This window comes from Ovis canadensis, chromosome 5 (assembly GCF_042477335.2).
Source record: "Ovis canadensis isolate MfBH-ARS-UI-01 breed Bighorn chromosome 5, ARS-UI_OviCan_v2, whole genome shotgun sequence".
NCBI lineage: Eukaryota > Metazoa > Chordata > Mammalia > Artiodactyla > Bovidae > Ovis > Ovis canadensis.
The window spans coordinates 60,048,389-60,074,146 of NC_091249.1; the positions used below are offsets into that span (position 1 = coordinate 60,048,389).

Genomic DNA, 25,758 nt, shown 5'->3' on the forward strand with positions numbered 1-25,758 from the left:
CAGCTGGTCCCAGGTTCAGCGATGGCATCATCACTGTGTTTTGCTGTCTCGCCATAGCTCTCTGAGAACAAACGCCTTCGTATCTGGGGCTTCGCCGGTGGCTCAGGTGGTAAATAATCTGCCGGCAGTGTGGGAAACCGGGGTCAGGAAGACTACCTGGAGAGGGGAATGACTATCCAATCCAGTATTCTTGCTTGAGGAATCCCATGGACAGAGGAGCCTGGTGGGCTACAGTCCACGGGGTCGTAGCAAGTCGAACATGACTGAGCGACTAACACTTTGACTTTTCCCTCCTGCTTATCTCTGTATGTCTAGTGCTAAGTAGTGCCTATCAATGCATGAAAGTGAAAGATTCCTGTCAAAAATGTCTTAAGCTGTTTCTCATTTTCTGATGTTGTTATTCCATACAGTTAAAGCAAAATATAGAATGGAAATGTGGGGGAAATTACCACTTACCATTGTTTACTTTTTACAGAATGAAGAGGAACCGTTTATCTTTCATGAATAAAGTTCTCCTGTCCTCACCTGCAGTGAAACAGCCAAGACTTGGGTGCTGTTCTCCTCTCAGCCAGGCTCACATGCGTGCTGCTCGTCTGGACTAGGGGAGTTTGCCCCACCGCGTAGTGTTATGTGTTTTCCAGTATCTTCCTTTAATAGATCGAGCCCGGGCATCTTCTGTCTGTAGGAGATGGAATGAAGTTTTCCACATACCTGACCTTTGGAGAAAGTTTGAGTTTGAGCTGAACCAGTCAGCTACTTCATATTTTAACTCCACTCATCCTGATCTCATTCAGCAGATCATTAAAAAGCATGCTGCCCATCTCCAGTATGTCAGCTTTAAGGTAAGAAAAATAAGCAGTACATAAAAGCAGTGACTTAAGTTTTTTTAGGATTTGTGTTAGATCATTATATTGAAACAGTCAATGAATTTTTCAGAATTCTTATCCCAAACAATTTCCTGTTTCTTTGTTGTTACTTGCATAGATTTAGATGTAGTACTTGAGCTACAATTGAATAAACTTCAGCTTCCTTCATGTAGGTGCTATTATTAAAATTCAGTTAATCTTACAAGATTCAAAAGTATAAAGTGCTTAGAAAGTTCATTTGTCATCATCTCTGCTTTTCCTTTTTTGTCAAATATAGTGTGTATTAGAGAAAAAATACTCATTTATTTTATACGTTGAAGGGATAAGAACAGTTTTGTAGTCGAATATTGAATTCTGTTAAATAATTATATTGCCAATAACCTTCTAATGTTACATTCTTGAAATTAAGATTTTTAAATTGTCTTTGTAGGTTGATAGTAGTACTGAGTCAGCAGAAGCTGCCTGTGGTATACTTTCTCAGCTGGTAAATTGTTCTACCCAGACTTTGGGCTTGATTTCAACAGCCAAGCCAAGTTTTATGACTATGTCAAAGGTAAAGATGATTTTTTTTGTGAGATCAACTACAAATGAAGTAGACAAACATAGGGCTTTCCAGGTGGTACTAGTGGTAAAGAATCTCCCTGCCAGTGTAGGAGACACAGAGACGTGAGTTTGATCCCTGGGTTGGGAAGATTCCCTGGAAAAAGAAATGGCAACCCACTCCAGTATTCTTGCCTGAAAAATTCCATGGACAGAGGAGCCTGGATATAGTCCCTGGAGCTGCAGAATCAGACACGACTAAGCGACTGAGCATGCATTCAGTGAAACATAATTCTCTTCCTAAAAACAGATCACAACCTTACTTGCATTCAAATAATTACTTAAAGCAGGTTTTTGTTGACTAGCACTTAGATACACATTAGATATTTTTGATGAGACATCTAATGCATGGTTTCATTCTTTAGATCTATTTTGTAATAATTGTTTCACAGCAGATGTCATTAATATAAAATCTAGGTGTTATATTTAGAATTTCCAAGTGCCAGTTTACATAGTTACATTGAATGTAGAGTGTGTAGGGCAAATAGTGGATATCTTTCCTGTAATTCTATAGTTGCTCCATTGGAGGTGGAACAGTGTAATATTTAACTAAATGTGCTATACTGATTAGGATAATGTTGGCATCCTTGCAGTAGAAATTCCAAAGTAACAGTGGCTTGAAAACATGACTGAGGGTTATTTCTCTTACACTAAGGAAATCCATAGGTGCCACAGTCCCTAGCTGTGGACTGGCTGTCCACTAGGACTGTGGAACCCACATTCTGCCTAGGCACTTCCTTTCTCTCCACAGTGTTTTCTCCATTTTCGTTTCCCAAAATGGCTTTCTGTGCTCCAGCCGTCACGTCCTTGTTCTAGACCGCTGGAGGGAATAAATGAGGAAAGAGTGTGCCCTTTCCCTTTCAAGGTGTACAAGACTAGCCATAAGTACCACACAGGGCTTCTGTCTGTCTTACTGGGCAGCTTAGCTCTGTGGCCACAGCACATCTCTGGGAAGCAAGGAAAGTCTTTTAGCTGGGTGGCAGTATGCCCAGCTAAAAATTAGAACCAGATTACTAAAGAAGAAAGGATGATGGTTCTTATGAAGCAACCAGCAGTCTCTGCCACAGAAATTAATGACTGCCTTCTCTTCATTTAGGCTTTGACTTGAATGCCATGTCCTCGGAGAGGTCCTCCTTGACCCATTTTGCTAAAACAACACCCCCTCCTCTAGTTACTCTCTGCAGTGTTTTATTTTCTTTACATCATTTATCAGAACTTGAAGTCACCTTATTTATTTAATGTGTACTCTTCTTCTCAAACAAAAGACATCAGCTTCTTGAGGGCAGGGATTTTCTTCTTCTTATTTACCATAATAAACCCAGAATTAGAATAGTGCCTCATGTATAATAAGCACTGAACTCTGGTCGTCAGTAAAACTGACTAATGGAAACCATCCTATGGAAGAGGATGGAGGAATAGCAGCATCTCCTTTCTCATTAACTGGGTCATGGCTCTCTTTTAGAATGCATTTCTGCTAGCCTGTTAATCTTTTTAAGAGGTATGCTGAAAAAAAATGGGTCACTTGGGGATTCAAGTAATCAGATGAAAACTTACTACTTCTAAATAGTTACTTCCTTGTTTATGAGATAGGGAAGCAGATTAGCCTGAAATTCTTAGATTCTGGGCTGTCTCTCTGCTGCACATCAGCTTCCAGGGCCAGCTTCTGGGTTAGCTGAGGCAGTCACCAGAGGCTTCATTCCAAGCCCCACCTCCACACAAAATGAGCTCTGTGGCTTCTGGCAAAGTTGTGGATGTCCCTGTGCCTCAGTTCTTTCATTTGCAGACTGAGGGAAAGTGATACATGGATACGGAATTTGGACCTGCCTGAGAAATACTAACCTAGAGACTTCCATTATGGTTCAGTGGTTAAGACTTTGCCTTCCAGTGCAGCGGATGTGGATTCAATCCCTGATTGGGGAGCTGAGAGCCCATATGCCTTGTGGCCAAAAACTCAAAAACATAAGAACAGAAGCAGTATTGTAATAAATTCAATAAAGACTTTGATAATGGTCAGCATTTTTAAAAAAATCTTTAAAAAAAAGCACTAATACATTGTTACTGTAATGAAATATGTACTCTAATGCTTAAATGTGTCCTTCAGGACTGAAAGAGTCCTATGGAAGTTGATTAAAAGTGAAATAAACCTTACATTTCTTAAGGAAAAAGAGTGAACTGTTTCTTTTCGTCTAATAATTTTTGACACCTTAAAGTTTATTAGAACTATTCAGAACCTTAAAGGACGATGCCATCAAGGTGTTGCATTCAATACGTCAGCAAATCTGGAAGACCCAGCAGTGGCCACAGGACTGGAAAAGATCAATCCTCATCCCAATTCCCGAGAAGGGTAGTACTAAAGAATTTGCCGAACATCGGATAATTGCATTCATCTCCCATGCTAGTAAGATCATGCTAAAATCTTGCAAGCTAGGCTTCAGCGTTTTGAGAACCAGGAACTTCCAGATGTCCAAGCTGGGTTTAGAAAAGGGAGAGGAACCAGAGATCAAATTGCCAACATTCAGTGGATCATAGAGAAGCCATGGAATTCCAGAAAAACACCTACCTCTGTTTCATCTACTACTCCAAAGCCTTTGACTATGTGGATCATAATAAATTGTGGAAAGCTCTTAAAAGAGATGGGAATACCAGACTATCTTACCTGTCTCCTGAGAAACCTGTGTGCAAGTCAAGAAGCAACAGTTAGAATCCTGTATGGAACAACTGATTGGTTCAGGATTGAGAAAGGAATACAAAAGTTGTCTGCTGTCACCCTGTTTGTTTAACCTATACGCTGAGCATATCATGAGAAATGCTGGTCTGGATGAGTTACAAGCTGGAATCAAGATAGAAGGGAGAAACATCAACAATGTTAGATATGAGGGTGAAGGAGGAGAGAGAAGGAGCCGGCTTAAAAATAAATATTAAAAAACTAAGATCATGGCATCTGGCCCCATTACTTCATGGCAAAGAGAAGGGGAAAAGGTGGGAGTAGTGTCAGATTTCCTCTTTTTGGGCTCTAAAATCACTGTGGATGGTGACTGCAGCTATGAAATCAGAAGATGTTTGCTTCTTGGCAGGAAAGCTGTGACAGACCTAGACAGTGTGTTGAAAAGCAGAGACATTACTCTGCCGACAGAGGTCTGTATAGTGGTCTTCCCAGTGGTCATGTATGGTTGTGAGAGCTGGACCGTGAAGAAGGGAGAGCACCGAAGATATGATGCCTTCAAACTGTGGTGCTAGAGAAGATTCCTAAAACTCCCTTGGACAATGAGATAAAACCAGTCAATCTTAAGGAAAATCAGTCCTGAATATTCATTGGAAGGACTGATGCTGAAGCTGAAGCTCCACTATTTTGGAGAAAAAGCAAGAGAATTCCAGAAAAACATCTGCTTTATGGATTATGCCAAAGCCTTTGGCTGTGTAGATCACAACAAACTGGAAAATTCTTCAAGAGATAGGAATACTAGACCACTTTACTTGCCTCCTGAGAAATCTGTTTTGCAGGTCAAGAAGCAGCAGTTAGAACTGGAACTGGTTCATGAAACAACAAACTGGTTCCAGATTGGGGAAGGAGTATGTCAAGGCTGTGTATTGTCACCTTGCTTATTTAACTTATGCAGAGTACATCATGAGAAATGCCAGCTTGGATGAAGTGCAAGCTGGAATCAAGATTGCCAGGAGAAATATCAATAACCTCAGATATGCAGATGATACCACCCTTTTGGCAGAAAATGAAGAGGAACCAAAGAGCCTTTTGATGAAAGAGGAGAGTGAAAAAGCTGGCCTAAAACTTAACATTCAAAATATTAAGATCATGGTATCCGGTCCCATCACTTCATGGCAAATAGATGGGAAAACAATGGAAACAGTGACAGACTTTATTTTCTTGGGCTCCAAAATCACTACAGATGGTGACTCCAGCTGTGAAATTAAAAGATGCTTGCTCCTTGGAAGGAAATCTGTGATCAACCTAGACAGCATATTAAAAAACAGAGACATTACTTTGCCAACAAATGTCTTCCTAGTCAAAGCTATGGTTTTTCCAGTAGTCATGTATAGGTGTGAGAGTTGGACTATAAAGAAAGCTGAGTTCCAAAGAATTGATGCTTTTGAACTGTGGTGTTGGAGAAGACTTGAGAGTCCCTTGGACTGCAAGGAGATGGAACCAGTCAATCCTAAGGGAAATCAGTCCTGAATAGTCATTGGAAGGGCCGATGCTGAAGCTGAAACTCCAATATTTTGGCCACCTGCTGCAAAGAACTGACTCCTTGGAAAAGACCCTGATGCTGGGAAAGATTGAAGGCAGGAGGAGAAGGGGATGACAGAGGGTGAGATGGTTGGATGGCATCACTGACTTGACAGACATGAGTTTGAGCAAGCTCTGGGAGTTGGTGATGGACAGGGAAGCCTGGTGTGCTAGAGTCCATAGGGTTGGAAAGAGTTGGACATGACTGAGTGACTGAACTGAGCTGATGTGAACAGCTGACTCATTGGAGTTCCTGATGCTGGGAAAGATTGAGGGTAGAAGGAGAAGAGCAGAGAGAATGAGATGGCTGAATGGCATCACTGATGCAGTGGGCACAAACTTGGGCAAACTCTGGGAGATGGTGAAGGACAGGGAGGCCTGGTGTGCTGCAGTCCATGGGGTCACAAAGAGTCAACGCACGGCTGGGCAACAACAGCAAAGTTTAGTAAAGAGGTTTAGCTGTCCACCATTGAAGAATGTGTGTAACTCAGTTTACAGCTGTATAAACCATTGTTTTCTTGTAAAGGAATTACGATGTGTAACCAATTTGGTCATTCTGATAGGGACAGTAGAGCCTTTGATAGAATCCAAGTTGATTTTGAAAAGGAAAAAATGTGCATAGATTTGTTTTCTAGACTTTCTATCTGTGTCAAAAAATACTGGATCTGAAAAGTTCTGAAACCCCACCCATTATGAAGTCAAACTGTAACTAAAGTTTGTCAGTCTTCAAAACAGAGAGTTTTCAAAATGTATCTTTGTTTAGATAATTTGCTGGAACAAAAAAGTCTCTGAAGAATATGACATCATTTATTCATCGACAGTAAATATTGACTTTTACTATGTGCCAGATACTATTTTAGGTGCTAGAAATACAGGAATGAATAAAACATATAAGAGTTTATTTATTCTAGACTAGGGTGTTGACTCAGTCCAGATAGTAAATTTTAGGCTTTGTGGGTCCTATCCTTATGCTCACTTCTCGCATTGTAGTGTGAAAGCAGAGCAGTACATAAATGAGTCCCACGTTGCTCTTCTGTGGTCAAACTTTAATTATGGACACTGAAAGAGCTTCACTTAATTTTTACCTATCACAAAGTACTCCTTTTGAAAAATTTTCTTTGAACTATTTGAAAATATAAAAACCATGCAGTGGCTTAGATGATCAAGAATCTGCCTGCAATGTGGGAGACCTGGGTTTGATCCCTGGGTCCGGAAGATCCCCTGGAGAAGGGAATGGTGACCCACTCTGGTATTCTTGCCTGGAGAATTCCATGATCAGAGGAACCTGGTGGGCTGTAGTCCATGGGGTCCCAAAGAGTCAGACATGAATGAGTGACTAACACCTTTCATACTTAACTCATGAGCCATACGATAAAGTGGACTGGACTTGGCCAGTGGACCATAACTTGCCAACCTCTATTCTAGGAAATACATAAGATTATATCCTTTTAATGTTGAAAAATAAATCCTTAAGATTGAAAATAATTGGAAGATGTGTTTATGAAATCTTTGAAACTTCTTCCTTTCTCACTATTCCATTTAACAATGATAAAAGTAATAAAACTATACTTTGCTATTTCTCCTGGCTAATGGCACTATGAAAAACAGTAATATGTTGATCACTTTTATTATGCTATTAGAAGCATATATTGATATATTAATAAACAGTTTTGATGAAATTCTTGCAGCTGTAGATTTTAAAATAATGTTTTTGTAATTTTTTCTTATTGCCATGCTAGTCTCATTTTGTGTCAGCACTTACAGTTCTTTTTGTTAACTCAAAATCATTGTTGTCAATCAAAATTGAAGACACGCCAGTGGATGATCCTTCTTTGAGCATTCTTGTGGCCAATAATAGTGATACTCTAAGACGCCTAAAAATGAGTAGCTGTCCTCATGTTTCATCTGATGGTAGGTTTTATTTTTAAGCTCATATGCTGTTTTTATTATAGTAATAGTAGTAATACAATTTCCTGTTGAACACTACATGCTTATGAGATGTAATTCATCGATCTTTCTTTCAAAAGAACTCAGTGTATTGATGTAAGCTAAATATAGTTTAAATTGCTTCTCCTAAGAGTATCTTACTTATATATATTTTTTTATTGTATGTATAATTATATGGGGCTTTTCGGGTGGTGCAGTGGTAAAGAATCTGCCTGCCAATGCAGGAGACGGAAGAGATGCAAGTTCAATCCCTGAATGGGGAAGATCCTCTGGAGAAGGAAATGGCAATCCACTCCAGAATTCTTGTATGGAAATTTCCATAGACAGAGGTGCCTGGAGGTCTACAGACCATGGGGTTGCAAAAGAGTCAAACACCACTAAGTACACATATGCACACAATTATTTATATATGTATACACACACACACACACACATACAAATACAGATTTGCATGCAAATTATATCTATCTATCTATCTATCTATATCAGCATGCATCTCCTCAGAAATCATTAGATGTCTATTCTAGGAAATAATGAATAACTGATACAAATTTAAATTCACAAAATGTTATGTTAGTATCCATACTCTCTGTGTTTAAAAATTTTTCCCCATTTCCTGCAGGAATCCTTTGTGTAGCTGACCATTGTCAAGGTCTGAGAGAACTGGCATTGAATTATTACATGCTAAGTGATGAACTTCTCCTGGCGCTTTCAAATGAGACTCATGTTAACCTTGAGCATCTTCGAATAGATGTTGTGAGTGAAAATCCTGGACAAATTGAATTTCATTCTATTAAAAGACAAAGTTGGGATGCATTTATTAAACACTCCCCTGGAGTGAATGTTGTTATGTACTTCTTTTTATATGAAGAGGAAATGGAGACGTTCTTCAAAGAAGAAACCCCTGTTACTCATCTTTATTTTGGTCGATCAGTAAGCAAAGAGATTCTAGGACGGCTAAGTCTTAACTGTCCCTGACCAGTAGAGTTGGTTGTATGTGCTAATGGTATTCAGGTCATTGATAATGAACTTATTTGTATTGCTGAACACTGTAAAAACTTAACAGCCTTGGGCCTCAGTGAATGTGAAGTTAGCTGCACTGCATTCATTGAGTTTGTAAGACTGTGTGGGAGAAAGCTAACCCACCTCTCCATCATGGAGGACGTTTTGATACCTGATGATGTTTGTAGCCTGGATGAAATTCACACTGAAGTCTCCAAATACCTGGGAAGAATATGGTTTCCTGATGTCATGCCTCTCTGGTAATTGACTACTGAACCAAAGATTCTTAACTTTTTTTTTTTAATCTATAAGATTAGCTTCTTTCTGTCTATGCACATGTAAATTTTAAGATGCATTGCTGAAATGTGTTAGGTGAAATCTTGTATTGTTTACAAACTGTTTTAATGGATTATAGCAGAAGCATTTGAGAAACTGTGAGAGATTTGAAAAGACAGAAATCGTAAATAGAGCACAGACACTGTATGGTGGGTTAAATAGTTGATAGCTGCTGCTGTTGCTACGTTGCTTTAGTCGCGGCTGACTCTGTGCGACCCCATTGACGGCAGCCCACCAGGCTCCCCCGTCCCTGGGATTCTCCAGGCAAGAACACTGGAGTGGGTTGCTGTTTCCTTTTCCAATGCGTGAAAGTGAAGTTGCTCAGTCGTGTCCGACTCTTCGCTACCCCATAGACTGCAGCCTACCAGGCTCCTCCGTCCTTGGGATTTTCCAGGCTAGAGTACTGGAGTGGGGTGCCTTCTCCAGATAATCAGTTTCTAGATAAGTTCCTCAGCCTTCCTTGAAGGCATATTTTGACTTGCTAAATAAATTTGTAATATTGAGCTTTGGATCCCTTAAATTATGTCACTTATAGTTTTATATTGCTAATTGTTTCTTTTTCATCTTGGTATTAATATACTTTACAAAATATTTATATTAGAAACTTAGAGTACAATCAAAGTAGAGATACAGAGGCTGGCTTAATTGTACTCTATTTTTTAGCAGTATATAAGATCATGTTATGATTCAGTAAATAACTTGTAATTTCTAGTGCATTTCAAATTCTACTTTATTGTATTAACTTGGGAGAAAATGGGCATTAGATTAACATTAAATAACACTAATTCATTTTATAAAGGTACTGTGATTGTAATTGGTTAAACACACTACTGAAATAAAAAGTAAATTTTTTAGAGGGTGTTGTGAGGGAATCAGCATTTACTGGATATGTTTACTGTGTATCTGAAACTATGCCAGATCCTTTGCAGAAGTGGTTGTTTAATTAGTAACACAGCCAAAACTCTTTAATGGCTATGATTAATTGCCTTTAAGATGAATATGGATCCTTAAAATGACCCGTAAGACCCTACAGGTTCTGGCTCCTGGTTTCTCCCTGCTTCTTTGACCTTGTTTCCTCCCACCAGGTGCCCTTTGCCCTTCTGTTCTCATCCTCTTTCAGTTCCTTAAAATTGCCATGCACCCTCTAGTCAGAGCGCATTTGTACATATTCTAGGCAGATTTTAAAGTCATATGTTATTATTAATATGCCCTGAGTGTGATAAATGTTGTCACAAAAATGTAATAATTCTTCCCTGTCCAGCTATGGCCTCTAAAATTGACCACTTATCTTGTTCTTCCATTAAATTACTTTCTTTCAGAAAACTCAAAACATTTTCTAAATAAAGATGGATTTTATAGTCATTTAAGCTAATATCTGACACCAAAATTTTAAGTAGATGTTATAATCACCTTCAATAAAGAAAATTAAGTTACTCAGGGCTGTTACCTCCCTATCATTTGAACCTGTGCAGTACTTTAGACTGAACATTTTAACACTCACACCTAAAGGAAAAGCTTCTGATACATTGCACCAGAGGGCGCTATATTCTAGTGATTCTGAGGAAAGAGGTCCTTTAGTCTAAAGTTTGCATTTACGTTCAACAGATATGAGTGCCTGTGGGAGGCTAGGCAGAAAGCAGCATTTTTGCTCTTCTTTGGAGAAGCCGTCTGTGCTGGGTAATGAGTGTGGTTTCTAAAACAGTCACTTCAGAAGGTTGATTATTTAGAAGGCTAAGTGTGTATGTCATTGTTCAAACATTTTAGAGCTCCTTTTAAAATTGCCTTTGAAATCCGTATGCTGTTTCCTTTTTTGTGATCTCAATGGGAGCACAGGCTTTGCCTTTTGAAGAAAAATGCGATCTTTGGGAACGCCCTACAGTTATTTGGCACTAGGGAGATGAATAAGGTGGATGATCAAACCGGACAGTGCCGGCGTTGCAGTTTTCTTCTTTTTAACCAAAGCTGAAACTCTTAATTTGCTGGCCTTGTTAAGATGTTATGACACAGTAGAGAAGAGTATCTAACTGGATATGAGAAAGTACTGATGGTGTTGTATAGACTCTAAACTATCTGAGAGCCGTCAGTGAGTCTTCTTCCTGGGTACCCACCAGAGTCTCGTTGTCTCTATAACATCTTATTCATAATGATAAATACTCGTGAAGTCACCTCCCAACCATAAAACTACAGCATTGATAGTAACTTAAATTTTTCTATGTGGTCCTTCCCTATCCAGTCCTGAGATAACTAGTGTTGATTATTTGCTCGATTTCCTTTTTATATGTTTTTATCACATATACATGTGTTCCTAAAAATTCTGTTTTGGCTTTAGTTGCTTGGACTTTATAAAACAGTATCATGCTATATGCCCTTTTGAGCTTTTTTAATGATTCATCTATTTTGTTATGTTTAGCTGAGGTTCATTTATTACGACTGCTGTATAATATTCCATTTTGTAACGAAACCACAGTTTATCCACCTTACTATTGACAGGCATTTGAGTTGTTCTGAGTTTTGCTATGACAAATAGTAATATTATGAACATTCTTGTACACAGGTGCTAGTATACCAATGCAGCCCTTTCTCTTTAGTAAAAAAGTTCAGTTGACTGCATTTCTAATAGCATAGCTACACTAGGGACGGAGTCATTCTACTGGAGTTTTCTACATTCCAAAGAGTTTGAGCAAAAATTCATGAAAGTTTCCAGAAGGAGGAATTCACCTCACTCATTTCTTACTGACTGACTAAGATCTACAGAGCTGTATTATTTCTGGTCCTTTGAATAGCCATATGGTCTTATTTCCCTTTTATACTTGTTGTCAGCATAACCAGGAAACAGTCATAAGGATATACAATGATGCGTAAAAATAAGTAGCTGTTACAGGCATATGGCTCGATGAGGCTGACGGGCTTGGTTGCATGAGATACTTCTGGTCAGGGTAGATCTCTTTCTCTTTTTTAGTATTCCTTCTAATGTAGACTTTCTGAAATCAGTGTTCCACATTACCTTGTATTACTATCATTCATTACCTGGAAGATCGACAACTTATATAGAGTGTGGGAATGTGTGGATGTAAAGACTGGCAAATTCTGTCTTATCCATGTAAACCTTTCACCCTCCAACCACTTTGGGTATTGCTGAAATACCCAAAGTGGTTGGGAATACCAGTACCAAAACCTGAGGGTATTCCTGAAATTCTTTACTGCCTTAACTCAAAAGAAGCCTCGAGTTTATTCACTTGGTAGTTATGAACTTTTATGTGTCTAGCATTATTCAACACTCTGATCTTGTGCCCTAAAAACACTTCAGGTTTTTTTTTTTTTAATATTTTCAAGCAGAAAGCTAGTTTTAGAAATGTCAACATTGCTGTTGGCACCAGTTTGAATTTGTATGTTTGTCTTTCCTATTTATTTAGGACTGAGAAATCTTTCAGAAAAAACACACCCCTGATCCCATAGGTTATGGATCAAACCTGAGAGATGAACTGACCCTCAAAACATCAAAGTGGCAATGAGTTGAAATCAAAATGCTTTTTTCTTTCTTTCATTCATCATGGTTCTCTTTGAGCACAAATTTATTGAAAAGCAGGATAGGTGCCTAGGTTTTAAGAAGATGGCTGTCTTTTTAGAAGATCGGCTTGTCCTCCATCTATAGGTACACAGTAGGATCACTCAAGTCACAGTTTTCAATATGTATGTGGGACTGTATTCCAGGATAAACTTTTTGCAAGGGCAGCAGAGTGCCCAGTTTTTCTCCCTTCTTGATAGAACCTTTATATTTAATTGGCTTGATGTAGAACATTTTAATGCAGAAACCTAAAAGAAAAGAAGAAGTAAAATTATTCATTTTCTAGGTTTTAGTAGCTTTGAATCAGAAGGTTTTTTTTAAAGAAGAGCAGAAATTAATAAAAAGACAAAAAGAAAAGAGGATTGATTGAACTCAATGAGCGAACAGAAGAAAATGACAAAATCATATCAGAAATGAAGACTAAAATTACAAGATGCTGAAGGAAGAATAAGCTCAAATCAGTAGTCTAAAAAGCCATTGAAGAATAGCTGAGAAACACCAGCTAGCTGAAAAAATTGACCCAGAACAATGTCAACTTCAAGACAGATTCTGATAAAACAGTTAGCCTTTTAAAAGCAAAGCAAAATAGAAATAACAGGCACAAGAATACAAAGCTTTCTAAATACCAGAAGAAAAAAAAGACCTGTCAGAGAAATAGAAATAATATCATTATAATACCATAATTATAAAATAATAACAGTGTTGTGACCAAATATATGAGTGTTATCTATAAATGTTAATTCATGTATTAAAAAGATTTTCATATTGGCTTGAAAAGCAAAATGAAAATCTGTGCTGTATACAATTAGACAGTCACTGAAAAGGTATAAAAATTCAGGGCTGGGAAAGATTTAGCTTGCAAATGGAAGAAAAGGGAAAGCAAGGATTATGATCTTGTTATCTTCAGGCCAAAAAGCATTGAAGCAAGACAAAGAATGACAATTATAATGCTAAATCCAACCAAGATATAATAGTTAAAACTATCCAGGCACTAAATAACATAGAAATCATTATATAACACAAAAATCCTATAAAGGAGACATTACAGGAGACACAAGGAGAAATAGAAAGCCAGTGGTAGTAGAAGACTCCGACACATTTGGTGTCAGTGCAAACCGGTCAGGTGGACAGAAAGCATAAGCAAGGCTATAGGAGTATCCTGTCCAGCACAGTCACTGCTAGCCACTGACTAGTCAGCACTTGAAATGGAGCTAATTTGAATTAGATATACTTTAAGTATAAGATACACATTGGATTTTGAAGACAGTACCCCCCCAAAGTTAAGCATTACTAATTTTATATTAATTGCATTTTGAAATGGTAATTTGGAGATCTTAAAATATTAAAATTAAGTTGTAGTTTCTCTTTATTTAATGTGGATGCCGGAATATTAAGATTACATATGTGGTTACAGATGGCTAACAAACACATGAAAAGATGCTCAACATCACTCATTATCAGAGAAATGCAAATCAAGACCACAATGAGGTACCATTTCACACCAGTCGGAATGGCTGCAATACAAAAGTCTACAAGCAATAAATGCTGGAGAGGGTGTGGAGACAAGGGAACCCTTTTACACTGTTGGTGGGAATGCAAACCAGTACAGCCACTATGGAGAACAGCGTGGAGATACCTTAAAAAACTGGAAATAGAACTGCCTTATGACCCAGCAATCCCACTGCTGGGCATACACACCAAAGAAACTAGAATTGAAAGAGACACGTGTACCCCGATGTTCATCGCAGCACTGTTTATAATAGCCAGGACATGGAAGCAACCTAGATATCCATCAGCAGATGAATGGATAAGAAAGCTGTGGTACATATACACAATGGAGTATTACTCAGCCATTAAAAAGAATACATTTGAATCAGTTCTAATGAGGTGGATGAAACTGGAGCTGATTATACACAGAGTGAAGTAAGACAGAAAAACACCAATACAGTATACTAATGCGTATATATGGAATTTAAAAAGATGGTAACGATAACCTTGTATGCGAGACAGCAAAAGAGACACAGATGTACAGAACAGACTTTTTGACTCTGTGGGAGAGGGAGAGGGCGGGATGACTTGGGAGAATGGCATTGAAACACGTATAGTATCATATAAGAAATGAATTGCCAGCCTAGGTTCGGTGAAGGATACAGCATGCTTGGGGCTGGTGCACTGGGATAACCCAGAGAGATGGTATGGGAAGGGAGGTGGGAGGGGGGTTCAGGAGTGGTAACTTATGTACACCCGTGACAGATTCATGTTGATGTATGGCAAAACCAATACAGTATTGTAAAGGAAAAAAAAAAGATTACATATGTGGCTTTTATTATTACTATTGGTGGACAGTACTGCTGTAGAAAATCTAAGTGAAATCCATAAACTGCATCTTATATACATAAGTTAAACAGAATATGTCCAAGAGTCCTACATTGGTACTAATACAACTACTAGTATAGCAGTTCAAGAAGACCTAAATAATTGGAAGATATAACATGCTCATTGACTGGAAGACCCATTACTTCTCAGACATCAGTTCTTCTCAGTTTGATCTGTATAATCAATGCAAACCCAATCCAAGACCCAGCAAGATTTTTGGTGGAGATTGACAAACTGCTTCTGTAATTTATTTGGAAATTCAGATAACCCAGGACTTGCCAAGGCAATCTGAAAAACAGAGCAAAGTTGGAAGATTTATACTGTTAGAGATGAAGATGTATTTTATAGCTAAGATAATTAGGACAGTGCAGTACTGCTGGAAGATTAACCAACTGGCCAATGAAACGCAGTAGAAAGATCGTAAACAGACCCACATATATGCAGACCTTGATTTATGACAAGATACTGCTGTGCAGTGAGGAGAAATCGGTATTGGCAAGTTAATGGTATGGAGTCGGTTATCTGTAAGGGAGAAGAATTTGATTCTTCTCATTTCTTACACAAAAGCCAATTCCAGATGGATTATAAATCTAAATATGAAAGGTCAAGGAATAACGCTTGTAGACAAAAGCCTAGGGTGAATATCTTTAGGGCTTCAGGGTGGGCAAATGTGTCTTAAACAGGTGATAAAAACGTGTTAACAGTAAAGGAGGATATTACTAAATTGGAGTGTATTTAAAATAATAATTTTGGTTTATTAAAAAACATTTGAAAAGTGAAAAAAGGAATCCAGAAGATGGGAGAAGATAGTTATAATACATATTTGGCAAAGAACTTGTGTCCAAAATACACAAAAAGCTCCCACATACCTCTAAGAAAACTCTAGGCATTTTGCAAAATATATGAAGAGGCACTTCACAAAAGACAGTATTGATGTTACAAATAAATATGAAAAGGGCTCAATACCATTAGCCATAGGGAAATGCAGATTAAAGTTAAGGGAGATACCATTACACACTCGTGAGAATGGCTGAAATGAGTAAAGCAGGTAACGCCAAGTGTTGTGTATGGAGCAGCTGGAAATTTCACACACACCTGCTAGCACCACTTTGGGAATCCAGGTGGCAGTATCTGCCAGTGCTGCAGATACATCTGCCAAATGACCCAGCATCTCCTCTAGCGTCTGCCAGTTGCTGAGTGTATTGATTCCAGCTATGCATTCTGGACTGGGAAAGTTACTACAAGGGGGTCATGTGGATGCACTCGGTCCACTTGTAAGATGGACCCTAGCAAAAATCTGTCTTGATCACCTGACTCCATAAGCCCTAGTCAGGGACCACAGTGGCCTTTTGTGTCTTTAGGAATTAGTGTCAGTTTTAAGTGTCTTCATCTCCAGTGTGCAGTCATCCTGCTAAAAGTCTAGAGATGGTCCCTTTGAGAGCGGCTACAAGTAAGGTTTATAGCATAAACTTTTGACTTTGTGACAGCCCTTCCTTAGAAAGGCTCAGCCTCCCTTTCATTCAAGAGAGCCCCAGGACTGTAAACTGACTCAAGTCTGGGAATCAATTGATAGCGTTGGGGGAAGATTTTCAGACCCAGAATTGATTGAGGTCAGAATTTTTTGTTCATCAGACCTAGAGTGTTTCCTTTTACACAAATCAAATAAAGCTTTAGAACGCTGCCCATCTATTTGGTTCTAGGTCACCGTGATTAACCAGACAATGCCATAGATCCTTGATTCTGATGCATCTGATGACTGTTTCATCTCTGCTCCCTACTGGGTAGCCATGCCGACCTTGACTGCTCAGTGGAGTCCTTTCAATGGCAGTAGTTTCTCTTATTTCAAGCCTAGAGAAGATGGCCTCCAGATAGCTCCTTAAGGACGTGGCCTCCCTAGCAAAGTGTTTCTCATAGGCTTGGTGAGAGGAGTGTCACTGAACCCACCCCCAGCAGGAATGCAAATTTATGTTCATGAAAAGACATGTACTAGAAAGTTCATAGTAGCATTTTCCTAATTGCCTAAAACTGGATACTGCCCAAATGTCCATTTAGAGCATGATTAAATAAATAAACATACATGCATGCAGTGGATGCTATAGGTAAATAACGAGTGAATCTCACAAATATGAATGAATCTTGCAAATATGGTAATAAAAGAAGGCCCCCACTCAAGAGTATATGCTGTTTAATTCTATTTAAGTCATTTTCAAAAACTAGGCAAAAACACAAAAAACCTAAAAGGTAGTACAAGGGGCCTCTGGGCTGCTGCTGTTGTACTTTTTCTTGAAATAGTGTAGCCAGCAGGTTACACGGGTGTGCTTGCTTTGTGGAAATTCATAGAGCTGGCCATTTTTGCTTTGTGCACTCTGCTGTGTGTATGTTCTACTGCAGTAGATGTAAAACAACCAAGTAAGAAGCCTAGGGCCTGAAGTACCAGGAGACCTGACCTTACCTGGAACAGAGCTTCTGAAAATGTTTTTGTTCAGTTGCTAAGTTGTGTCCCACTCTCTGCGACCCTTTGGACCGTAGCACACCAGGCCCGTCTGTCCTCCACTATCTCCCGGAGTTTGCTTAAATTCATGTCCATTAAATTGGTGATGCTATCTAACCATCTCATCCTCTGTCACCCTCTTCTCCTTTTGCCTTCAATCCTTCCCAGCATCAGGATCTTTTCCGTTGATTCGGCTCTTCGCTTCTGGTGGCAAAAGTATTAGAGCTTCAGCTTCAGCATCAGTCCTTCCAATAAATGTTCCGGGTTGATTACCTTCAGGATTTGATCTTCTTTCAATCCAGGGGACTCTAAAGAGTTCTCCAGCCCCACAGTTCAAAAGCATCAATTCTTCGGCACTCAGCCTTCTTTATGGTCCAGCTATCACATCTCTACATGACTACTGGAAAAGCCATAGCTTTGACTGTATGGACCTTTGTTGGCAAAGTGATATCTCTGCTTTTTAATACACTGTCTAGGTTTGTCATAGTTTTCCTTCAAGGAGCAAGTGTTTTTTTTTAAACTTTATGGCTGCAGTCACCATCCACAGTGATTTTGGAGCCCAAGAAAATAAAATCTGTCACTGCTTACAGCTTTTCCCCATCTCTTTGCCATGAAGTGATGGCACTGGATGCCATGATCTTAGTTTTTTGAATGTTGAGTTTTAAGCCGGTTTTTTCACCCTCCTCTTTCACTTTCATCAAGAGGCTCTTTAGTTCCTCTTCACTTTCTACTATAAGAGTGGTATCATCTGCATACCTGAGGTTGTTGATATTTCTCCCAGCCATCTTGATTTCAGCTTGTGATTCATCCAGCCTGGCATTTCACATAATGTACTCTGCATATAAGTTAAATTAGCAGGGTGACAATACATAACCTTCTCATACTGCTTTCTCAATTTTGAACCAGTCAGTTGTTCCCATATCCAGTTCTAACTGTTTATTCCTGACCCACATACAGCTTTCTCAGGAGGCAGGTAAGGTGGTCTGTTATTCCCATCTCTTTAAGAATTTTCCACCGTTCATTGTGAGTGACACAGTTAAAGACTTTAGCCTAGTCAATGAAGCAGATGTTTTTCTGAAACTCTCTTTCTTTCTCCATGATAAAACAAATGTTTCAATTTGATTTCTGGTTCCTCTGCCTCTTCGAAACCCAGCTTATACACCTGAAAGTTCCTGGTTCGTGTACTGCTGAAGCCTAGCTTGAAGGATTTTAAGCATAACCTTGCTAGCATGTGAAATGAGTGCAACTGTACGGCAGTTTGCATGATCTTTGGCATTGCCCTTTGGGACTGGAACGAAAGCTGACCTTTTCCAGTCCTGTGGCCACTGTTGAGTTTTCCAAATTTGCTGACACGTTGAGTACAGCACTTTAACAGCATCATCTTTTAGGATTTTAAGTAGCTCAGCTGGAATTCTGTCACCTCCACTAGCTTTGTTTTTAGTAATGCTTCGCAAGGCCCACTTGACTTCATACCCCAAGATGTCTGCCTCTAGGTGAGTGACCATATCATCGTGATTCTCTGGGTCATCAGGACTTTTCTTGTGTAGTTCTTCTGTGTGTTCTTGCCACCTCTTCTTAATCTCTTCTGCTTTAGCTTACCGTTTCTGTCCTTTATTATGCCCCATTCTTGCATGAAACGTTCCCTTGATACTTCCTTTTTTTTTTTTAAAGAGATCTTTAGTCTTACCCATTCTATTTTTTCCTCTATTTCTCTATTTTCCTCTATTCCCTGGCATTATTCATTTAAGAAGGCCTTCTTATCTCTCCTTTCTATTCTCTGAACTGTGCACTCAGCTGAGTTTATCTTTGCCTTTCTCCTTTGCTTTTCACTTTTCTTCTTTTCTCTTCTCAGCTATTTTAAGGCCTCCTCAGACAACCACTTTGCCTTCTTGCATTTCTGTTTCTTTGGGATTGTTTCTGTCACTACCTCCTATATAGTGTTATAAACCTCTGTCCATAGTTCTTCAGGCACTCTGTCTCCAGATCTAATCCCTTGAATCTATTTGTCACTTCTACTGTATAATCATCAGGGATTTGCTTTAGGTTATATCTGAATGGCCTAGTGGTTTTCCCTGCTTTCTTCAATGTAAGCCTGAATTTTACAATAAGGAGTTCATGATCTGAGCCACAGTCAGCTCCATGTCTCATTTTTGCTGATGGTATAGCACTTCTTCATCTTTGGCTGCAAAGAACATAATAGATTTTCATATTGACTACCTAGTAATGTCCATGTGTACAGCTGCCTCTTGCGTTGTTGGAAAAGGGAATTTGCTATGACCAGTGTATTCTCTTGACAATATTCTGTTAGCCTTTGCTCTGCTTCATTTTGTACTCCAAGGCCAAACTTGCCTGTTGTTCCAGGTATCTCTTGACTTCCTACTTTTGCATTCCAGTGCTCTGTGATGAAAAGGACATCTTTTTTTTGGTGTTAGTTCTAGAAGGTCTTGTCAGTCTTCATAGAACTGATGAACTTCACCTTCAGCATCAGTGGTTGGGGCATAGACTTGGATTAGTGTGATATTGAATGGTTTGTCTTGGAAATCAACTGAGATCATTCTTTTGTTTTTGAGATTGCACTCAAGTACTGCATTTCAGACTCTTTCTGACTATGAGGGCTATTCCATTTCTTCTAAGTGGTTCTTGCCCACAGTAATAGGTATAATGGTCATCTGAATTAAATTTGACCATTCCCGTCCATTTTAGTTCACTGATTCCTAAAATATTTATGTTCAGTCTTGCCATCTCCTGCTTGACCACATCCAATTTACCTTGATTCACGGACCTAACATTCCAGGTTCCTAGGCAATATTGTTCTTTACAGCTTCGGACTTGACTTTCACCACTAGACACATGTACAGCTGAACATTTGAAAATAGTTCACATCAGCTCTTGCAGAAATGCCAACATTTTCCAGTTGTGGAACTGGTAAGTGAAAGCATCTATTCATTATAGCTAATATTGCTGAAAGTGATTTTGCTTGGAGAATGTTAAGCAAAGCCATGTGGACCTCAGGAGGAAAGTGCCCCAGTCAGATATAGAGCTAGGTGGGGAGTGTATGTATGAAAAAGATGACTGTAGTGAAAGTGGTGAAATGTCTTGGAAAATGTGTGGGCTGTTTTAGGATAGTACCCTTGTCCTTTAGTTCCTAGGTTTTGTTCCTTTGAAAGAAGAATGAAACTTCTCTGTATAGAATACACATTAAATAAGCATTAGAGATCTCCACTATATGCCCCAGGTACATACACCACTTCTTACCTCTTCCAGAGATCCGAACACCATTATTGATGGCATTTTTGTTTTTATAAGGTTTTTCCTGGCCCATGATCTTTCCGGTGAAAGGTGCATAAACAGTAGAGCCATCTGAGCACAGGACATCTACACCCTGGTGAAGCTTCTGATTTCTGCGATGTAAATAAGAATGAACAGACTAAAGAACTGCCCTGGGAATTTTATTGCCCAGGAACAAGGGTTAACCCACGGTACCCAGTCCAGGGTATCAAAAATGTTGGGATGTCCCAGGTTTCCTCACTCTGTTCAGTCAGTTTTCATCTCCCTCTTTCCAGGTATTCATAATCATGTAAAGGTTAAAGCATGTAAGATAGTATTTGGTACACAAGAAGTGTTTTAAAAAAATGTTAGCCATTATTAATATATGGCATCTGGGAGAGATGAGGCAATCAATATAAGTAAATGTTACCTGAATCTTTACATCTGCAAGACCACTTAGAAAAGAGTTGACTTTTTATGGGAACCTATTATATAAAAAGAATCATAGTCTTTTTTTTCTCTCTCAGTGATCCATACAGATCATTTATTGTATATGACATTTTAATATAGTGACGGATACCTCCTGCATTTATTAAACTCTGTGGAGCACAAATGCAAAATGATCCCAGGTTGCAAGGTTTCCTGAGGTTGCCTCTAACAGTCCTCACTCTTCCTGCTCTTACCAGGCTCTTCTCCCTTCTAATAGGCCTCCTGAGAGTCAGATTCACCAGGATTGTTAGCATTATGTGTATGGCAACATAGAGCAGGCTCCACGTGAGGAGCCAGTAAGTTATTGAATGAGTCAAGTGCATAAACTTTAGGGTTTATGAACTAACTGAGCCTTAATTTTGGCAATTCAGGGGCCATTCCCCCCCGTGTCCCATTTCTCAGCTCTATTCCATGTATGTGAGGTTGCTTTGTGAATAGTATCTGTGTGAGTGAGAGTTCTGTGATTAGCGTGGTGATTGGTAATGCAGTTGGTGTGTGTGCTATACACACTTAGTCGTGTTCGACTCATTGCGACCCCATGGACTGTAGCCCACCCGACTCCTCTGTCCATGGGATTTTCCAGGCAAGAGTACTGGAGTGGGTTGCCATTTCCCTCTCCAAATGCAGCTGGACATGTTGCTGTTTCATCAGAAAGTGGCACTCCCTAAGTAGTACTTGGAATTGTTGAAAATTCATAGTATGTCCCTCGCTGTCTGGAAGAGATTACCTGCTTAGGGCCAGCCTTTGGAATTTACCTCACAAAGCCTGGGTCAGCAATACCATGGTCTGCTGGCAACAAGAGCTAAAGGCCTGAATCCTAGTTCCCCAGCCTTTAGCCACCTTAAACTGTGTTTGGCCGGTGCCTCAACCCTTTGGTGGTGCCCCAGTTCAAGTTCCTCTTCTATAAAATGGGATGGTAAAGTTTGGTTTTCACTTTGGAAAATCCAGGTGAGATGAGTCAACGTATGAAAACATTGAGAGAGAAAACACGGCTCTCCTCTCTGTGGTCCTTATTCAGTGCTCTGTTCTCAGTTCAGAGCCCACAGCTGAAGCCCTGTTCTTGGAAGTTGCTCCAGACATGGTAATGTAACTGGTTTTGCCTCTGAATTTTCCTGCTGTCAGAAGGGAAAGGATGGTGAGCACTGGTGGAAACTTACAGCAAGGACACTGAGCAAAGAGGTTGAGCTGAAAGAGTGCACGTGTGAAATCCCATTACCTCTGAGCCGTGTACTGGCCACAGCCATGAGCATCACATGTCCGGATCTCATTGGAAGACTTGCCAGCACAGATAATAGCCCATGGTCCAGCCAGTGCTGAAAAGGAGAAACACGAGAAGCAGCTTTCCTGACCACATAGTCCCAATGTCCATCACCCTCATGTCTCCCAGTAGATTCAAAAATTCTCTTTTCATTATACTTATTCTCTGATTTTTTCTGTAGTTTATGGGGTGGCCTGCCTTTAATTCCTGGTTCAGCTATAAAATGGCCCTTTTTTCCCTGGCCATGGAAGTTTGTTTTCTGACGTGTAGAGTATTTGTAAATTTATTTACAAGTATTCACCTTTATTGTTATTATTTGTTTTATATTATCCACCAAACAATGTTGTAGATTGTGTTTTTTTCTTTGCTTATGACTTGGAGTGGGGACCTCTATGTTTAGGTTAAACAAAATAATTGAACATCATGGCTCAAAGAAGTGATTCTAGAGTAACTTTGAAATGTTCTTTATTTTTAGTCTTGATCCAAGAAGATGTTTGAATTTAAGGAAAAACAAACTATGAGTTAGCAAAGTTTATTTAACACGAAATGGATCTCTTTCATATTCGCTAACATAGAAGAGGAGATTCTTAGAAATAAGAACATGTCAAAGTAATTTAGCCTAGAGTGGAGTGTGAAGAGAAGGTGGGAAAGTGAGTAATAACAATTATTTGAAAAATTGAGAAGCCATAACACATGGAGGGAGGGGGCTGGCTGTCTTCATGTGTTTTGTGCAAACGTTCTGTGCAACTGCTCGTTATTAGAGTAAGGATTTGATAAATGTTCCTTTAAATTGTTTCCTGGATTTCTAGTTATTTATATTCACAGAGAGTTGCATTAAGAAACTCATTGTTTTACTTCAAAGCAAACTAACAAAAATGGAAGCAAAAGCAGGAATCTGCTAATTTGGTTGTTGATTATATTTAAAGGTGTTTTGCTATTCATTAATATATGTGTTATGAAAAGAAGCTACAGGATATGACCATTAAGCATATTCTTGAATATACCTCTAAAAGGTGGTTTCACAAGTCTTATGCCTTTGGACCAAGCTTCAAGTCACTTTGGCCCTAATAGTTATCCTTCAGAATTGAGGCATATAGTAGTTTATTAATGTATTCATTTGCTCTTTTGCTATGACAGGAGAGTGTTCCCCTTGTCCTAATCCATACCAATTTTTGTGTCAGGGGTTTTCTAAATCAGATTCTCATACAAACTTTATTTTCTAATTTTGTTCCAATTAATTCCAAACTAAGATGATTGTTTTTTCTTTTCTGCTTCTCTCATTAAATAAATAGAACATTCAGGTGGAAATCATTGATAACCACTTCTGACCTTGTGTATTCTTCCTATTCTGCTTTTTTTTTTAAATTGTGGTAAAAGTCACATAAAACATACTGTGTTAACCGTATCTAACTGTGCATTTCTGTGGCACGAAGTACATTCATATTGTTGTGCAACTCTTCATCATCCATCTCCCAGCTGTTCACCCTCCCAAATGGAAACTTGGTCCCCAGTAAACACCAACTCCCCACTCCCCTCACCGCCCCCCACCAACAGCATCTACCAGCATACCTTCTATGAACTTGACTATTCTAGTTACCTCATATAAGCGGAATCAAATAATATATGTCTGTACCTAATGTTTATTGGAATGCATTTTTAAAGTTAACAGTGCATGTTCTGCACAGAGACAAAGCTGCTTTTTCCCCTATGCAATACGGTAGGTTCTCATTAGATTTCTGGTTTATACGTGGTAGTGTATACATGTCATTCTCAGTCTCCCAGTTCATCCCACCCTGCTGTTACCCTCTTGGTGCCCATATGCTCGTTCTCTGCGTTGGTGCCTCTATTTCAGCTTTGCTTCCTATTCCACTGTTAATAACCAAATATACGTTTCTGTTGTGGTTGTAATGTTAATGCCTTTCAAATCTATCCTTGGAATCGATTTTTAAAAGTCAGCCAGAATTCTAAGACAGTAATTTTGACTTACCAGGTGAAATCAGAGCAGCCAGAAGGAGGGTTCCTGTGGAAAACATTTGTCTTTGTCTCTCTAGAATGCTTCTTCCTCTGACCCTTAGGCTTCCCCCACGCACTCTGTGAAGAATATTCCAGTCTGAATTAGTATTATCTAGCTATTTAACCTTAGCATTCTGCATCTCTCATATCTTCAGTTTGGTACGAGACCCAAAAATTTATGAGAATGGAAGGAGTCAGATTTTAATACTCTGTGGACGGCTATGTAGGACCTACGTAAAAGCTTTTCATCTGAAGAAGCTAACTTTATTGGAAATGCTGACTAAATATTAACAGACGTGATAAGGCTGGGTAAGAGTGGCTTTTCTCTGGGCTGTGACTGGTGGGGGAGGATATCCACATGAGAAAGTGAATAATTAATATTGTCTGCTAGTAGATCTCTTTCGTTCCCTGGATAGGGTGTATTTCAGAAAAGAAGGTGAATAATGTATGACCTTCTATAGTGTAGTCTTTAGTATGTCCCTTGGGTTTTTTTGGAGAATCAGTTAATTTTATCTGTGTAATGTTTGCAAATGCTTTTATAATTTTGAGAAAATTATCCTTCTTTAAATATGTGACTTTAGATGTTTGCTAGTTTGTAATAATGAAAAATTAACATCCACAGTACCCATAAGTAGAGAAAAGGATGAATGATACAGTCATATGATGGAGTATAATAGCAGTTGGAATATATATTGTCATTCCCATTTTCCAGAAGAGAAAACAAAGGCGCAGTTTGAGTAGGTGAATTCACTCAAGACCACATGGGGAGGACGTACCAGATTTGGGATTCAAACCTATGGGGAAGAGGGGAAGTTTTGCTGTGTTAGAATCATCTAAAGAGATTCTCTCTTAGGCATTGGTCATTTATCCACAGCAGTGGTTCTCACCCAGAATAATTTTGTCCCTCAGGAAACACTTGGCAGTGTCCAGAAATGTTTTTGGTTGTCACTGCTACACAGACGCTGTTGGAACATAGTGGGCAGAGGCCAGGGATACTGCTAAACATCATACCAGACATAGAACATACCCCAGGGCAAAGAATTATCTGGCCCAAAATGTTCATCATGCCAAAGTTGTGAATCCTTGGTAGGAAGTATGCTGTGCTGTGCTAAGTCACTTCAGTCATGTCCGACTCTGTGCCCTATGGACTGTAGCCCACAAAGCTCCTCTGTCTACGGGATTCTCCAGGCAGAAATATTGGAGTGGGTTGCCATTCCCTTCTCCAGGGGATCTTCCTGACCCAGGGATGGAACCTGCGTCTCTTATGTCTCCTACATTGGCAGGTTCTTTACCTCTAGTGCCACC

The 25,758-nt window shown here is 39.2% G+C and overlaps 2 protein-coding genes across 2 annotated transcripts; one reads left to right on the forward strand and one right to left on the reverse strand.

Moving 5' to 3' along the window:
* Positions 1–421: 421 nt before the first annotated feature.
* Positions 422–10,356, forward strand: LOC138441316 (F-box/LRR-repeat protein 21-like). Its single transcript, XM_069592111.1, is given in 4 exon segments — positions 422–842; positions 1,297–1,419; positions 7,449–7,620; positions 8,279–10,356. Coding segments are annotated over 4 exon segments (1,305 nt in total). The 5' UTR covers positions 422–476; the 3' UTR covers positions 8,923–10,356.
* A 2,192-nt stretch (positions 10,357–12,548) lies between these two features.
* LECT2 (leukocyte cell derived chemotaxin 2) lies at positions 12,549–24,751 on the reverse strand. The gene is made up of 4 exons (XM_069592112.2): positions 24,428–24,751; positions 22,399–22,495; positions 20,682–20,827; positions 12,549–12,807 (listed from the first exon to the last, which is right to left on the reverse strand). Exons 1-4 carry the CDS (start codon positions 24,471–24,473, stop codon positions 12,641–12,643), a joined length of 456 nt encoding a protein of 151 aa, XP_069448213.1. The 5' UTR covers positions 24,474–24,751; the 3' UTR covers positions 12,549–12,640.
* Between the last annotated feature and the right edge of the window lie 1,007 nt (positions 24,752–25,758).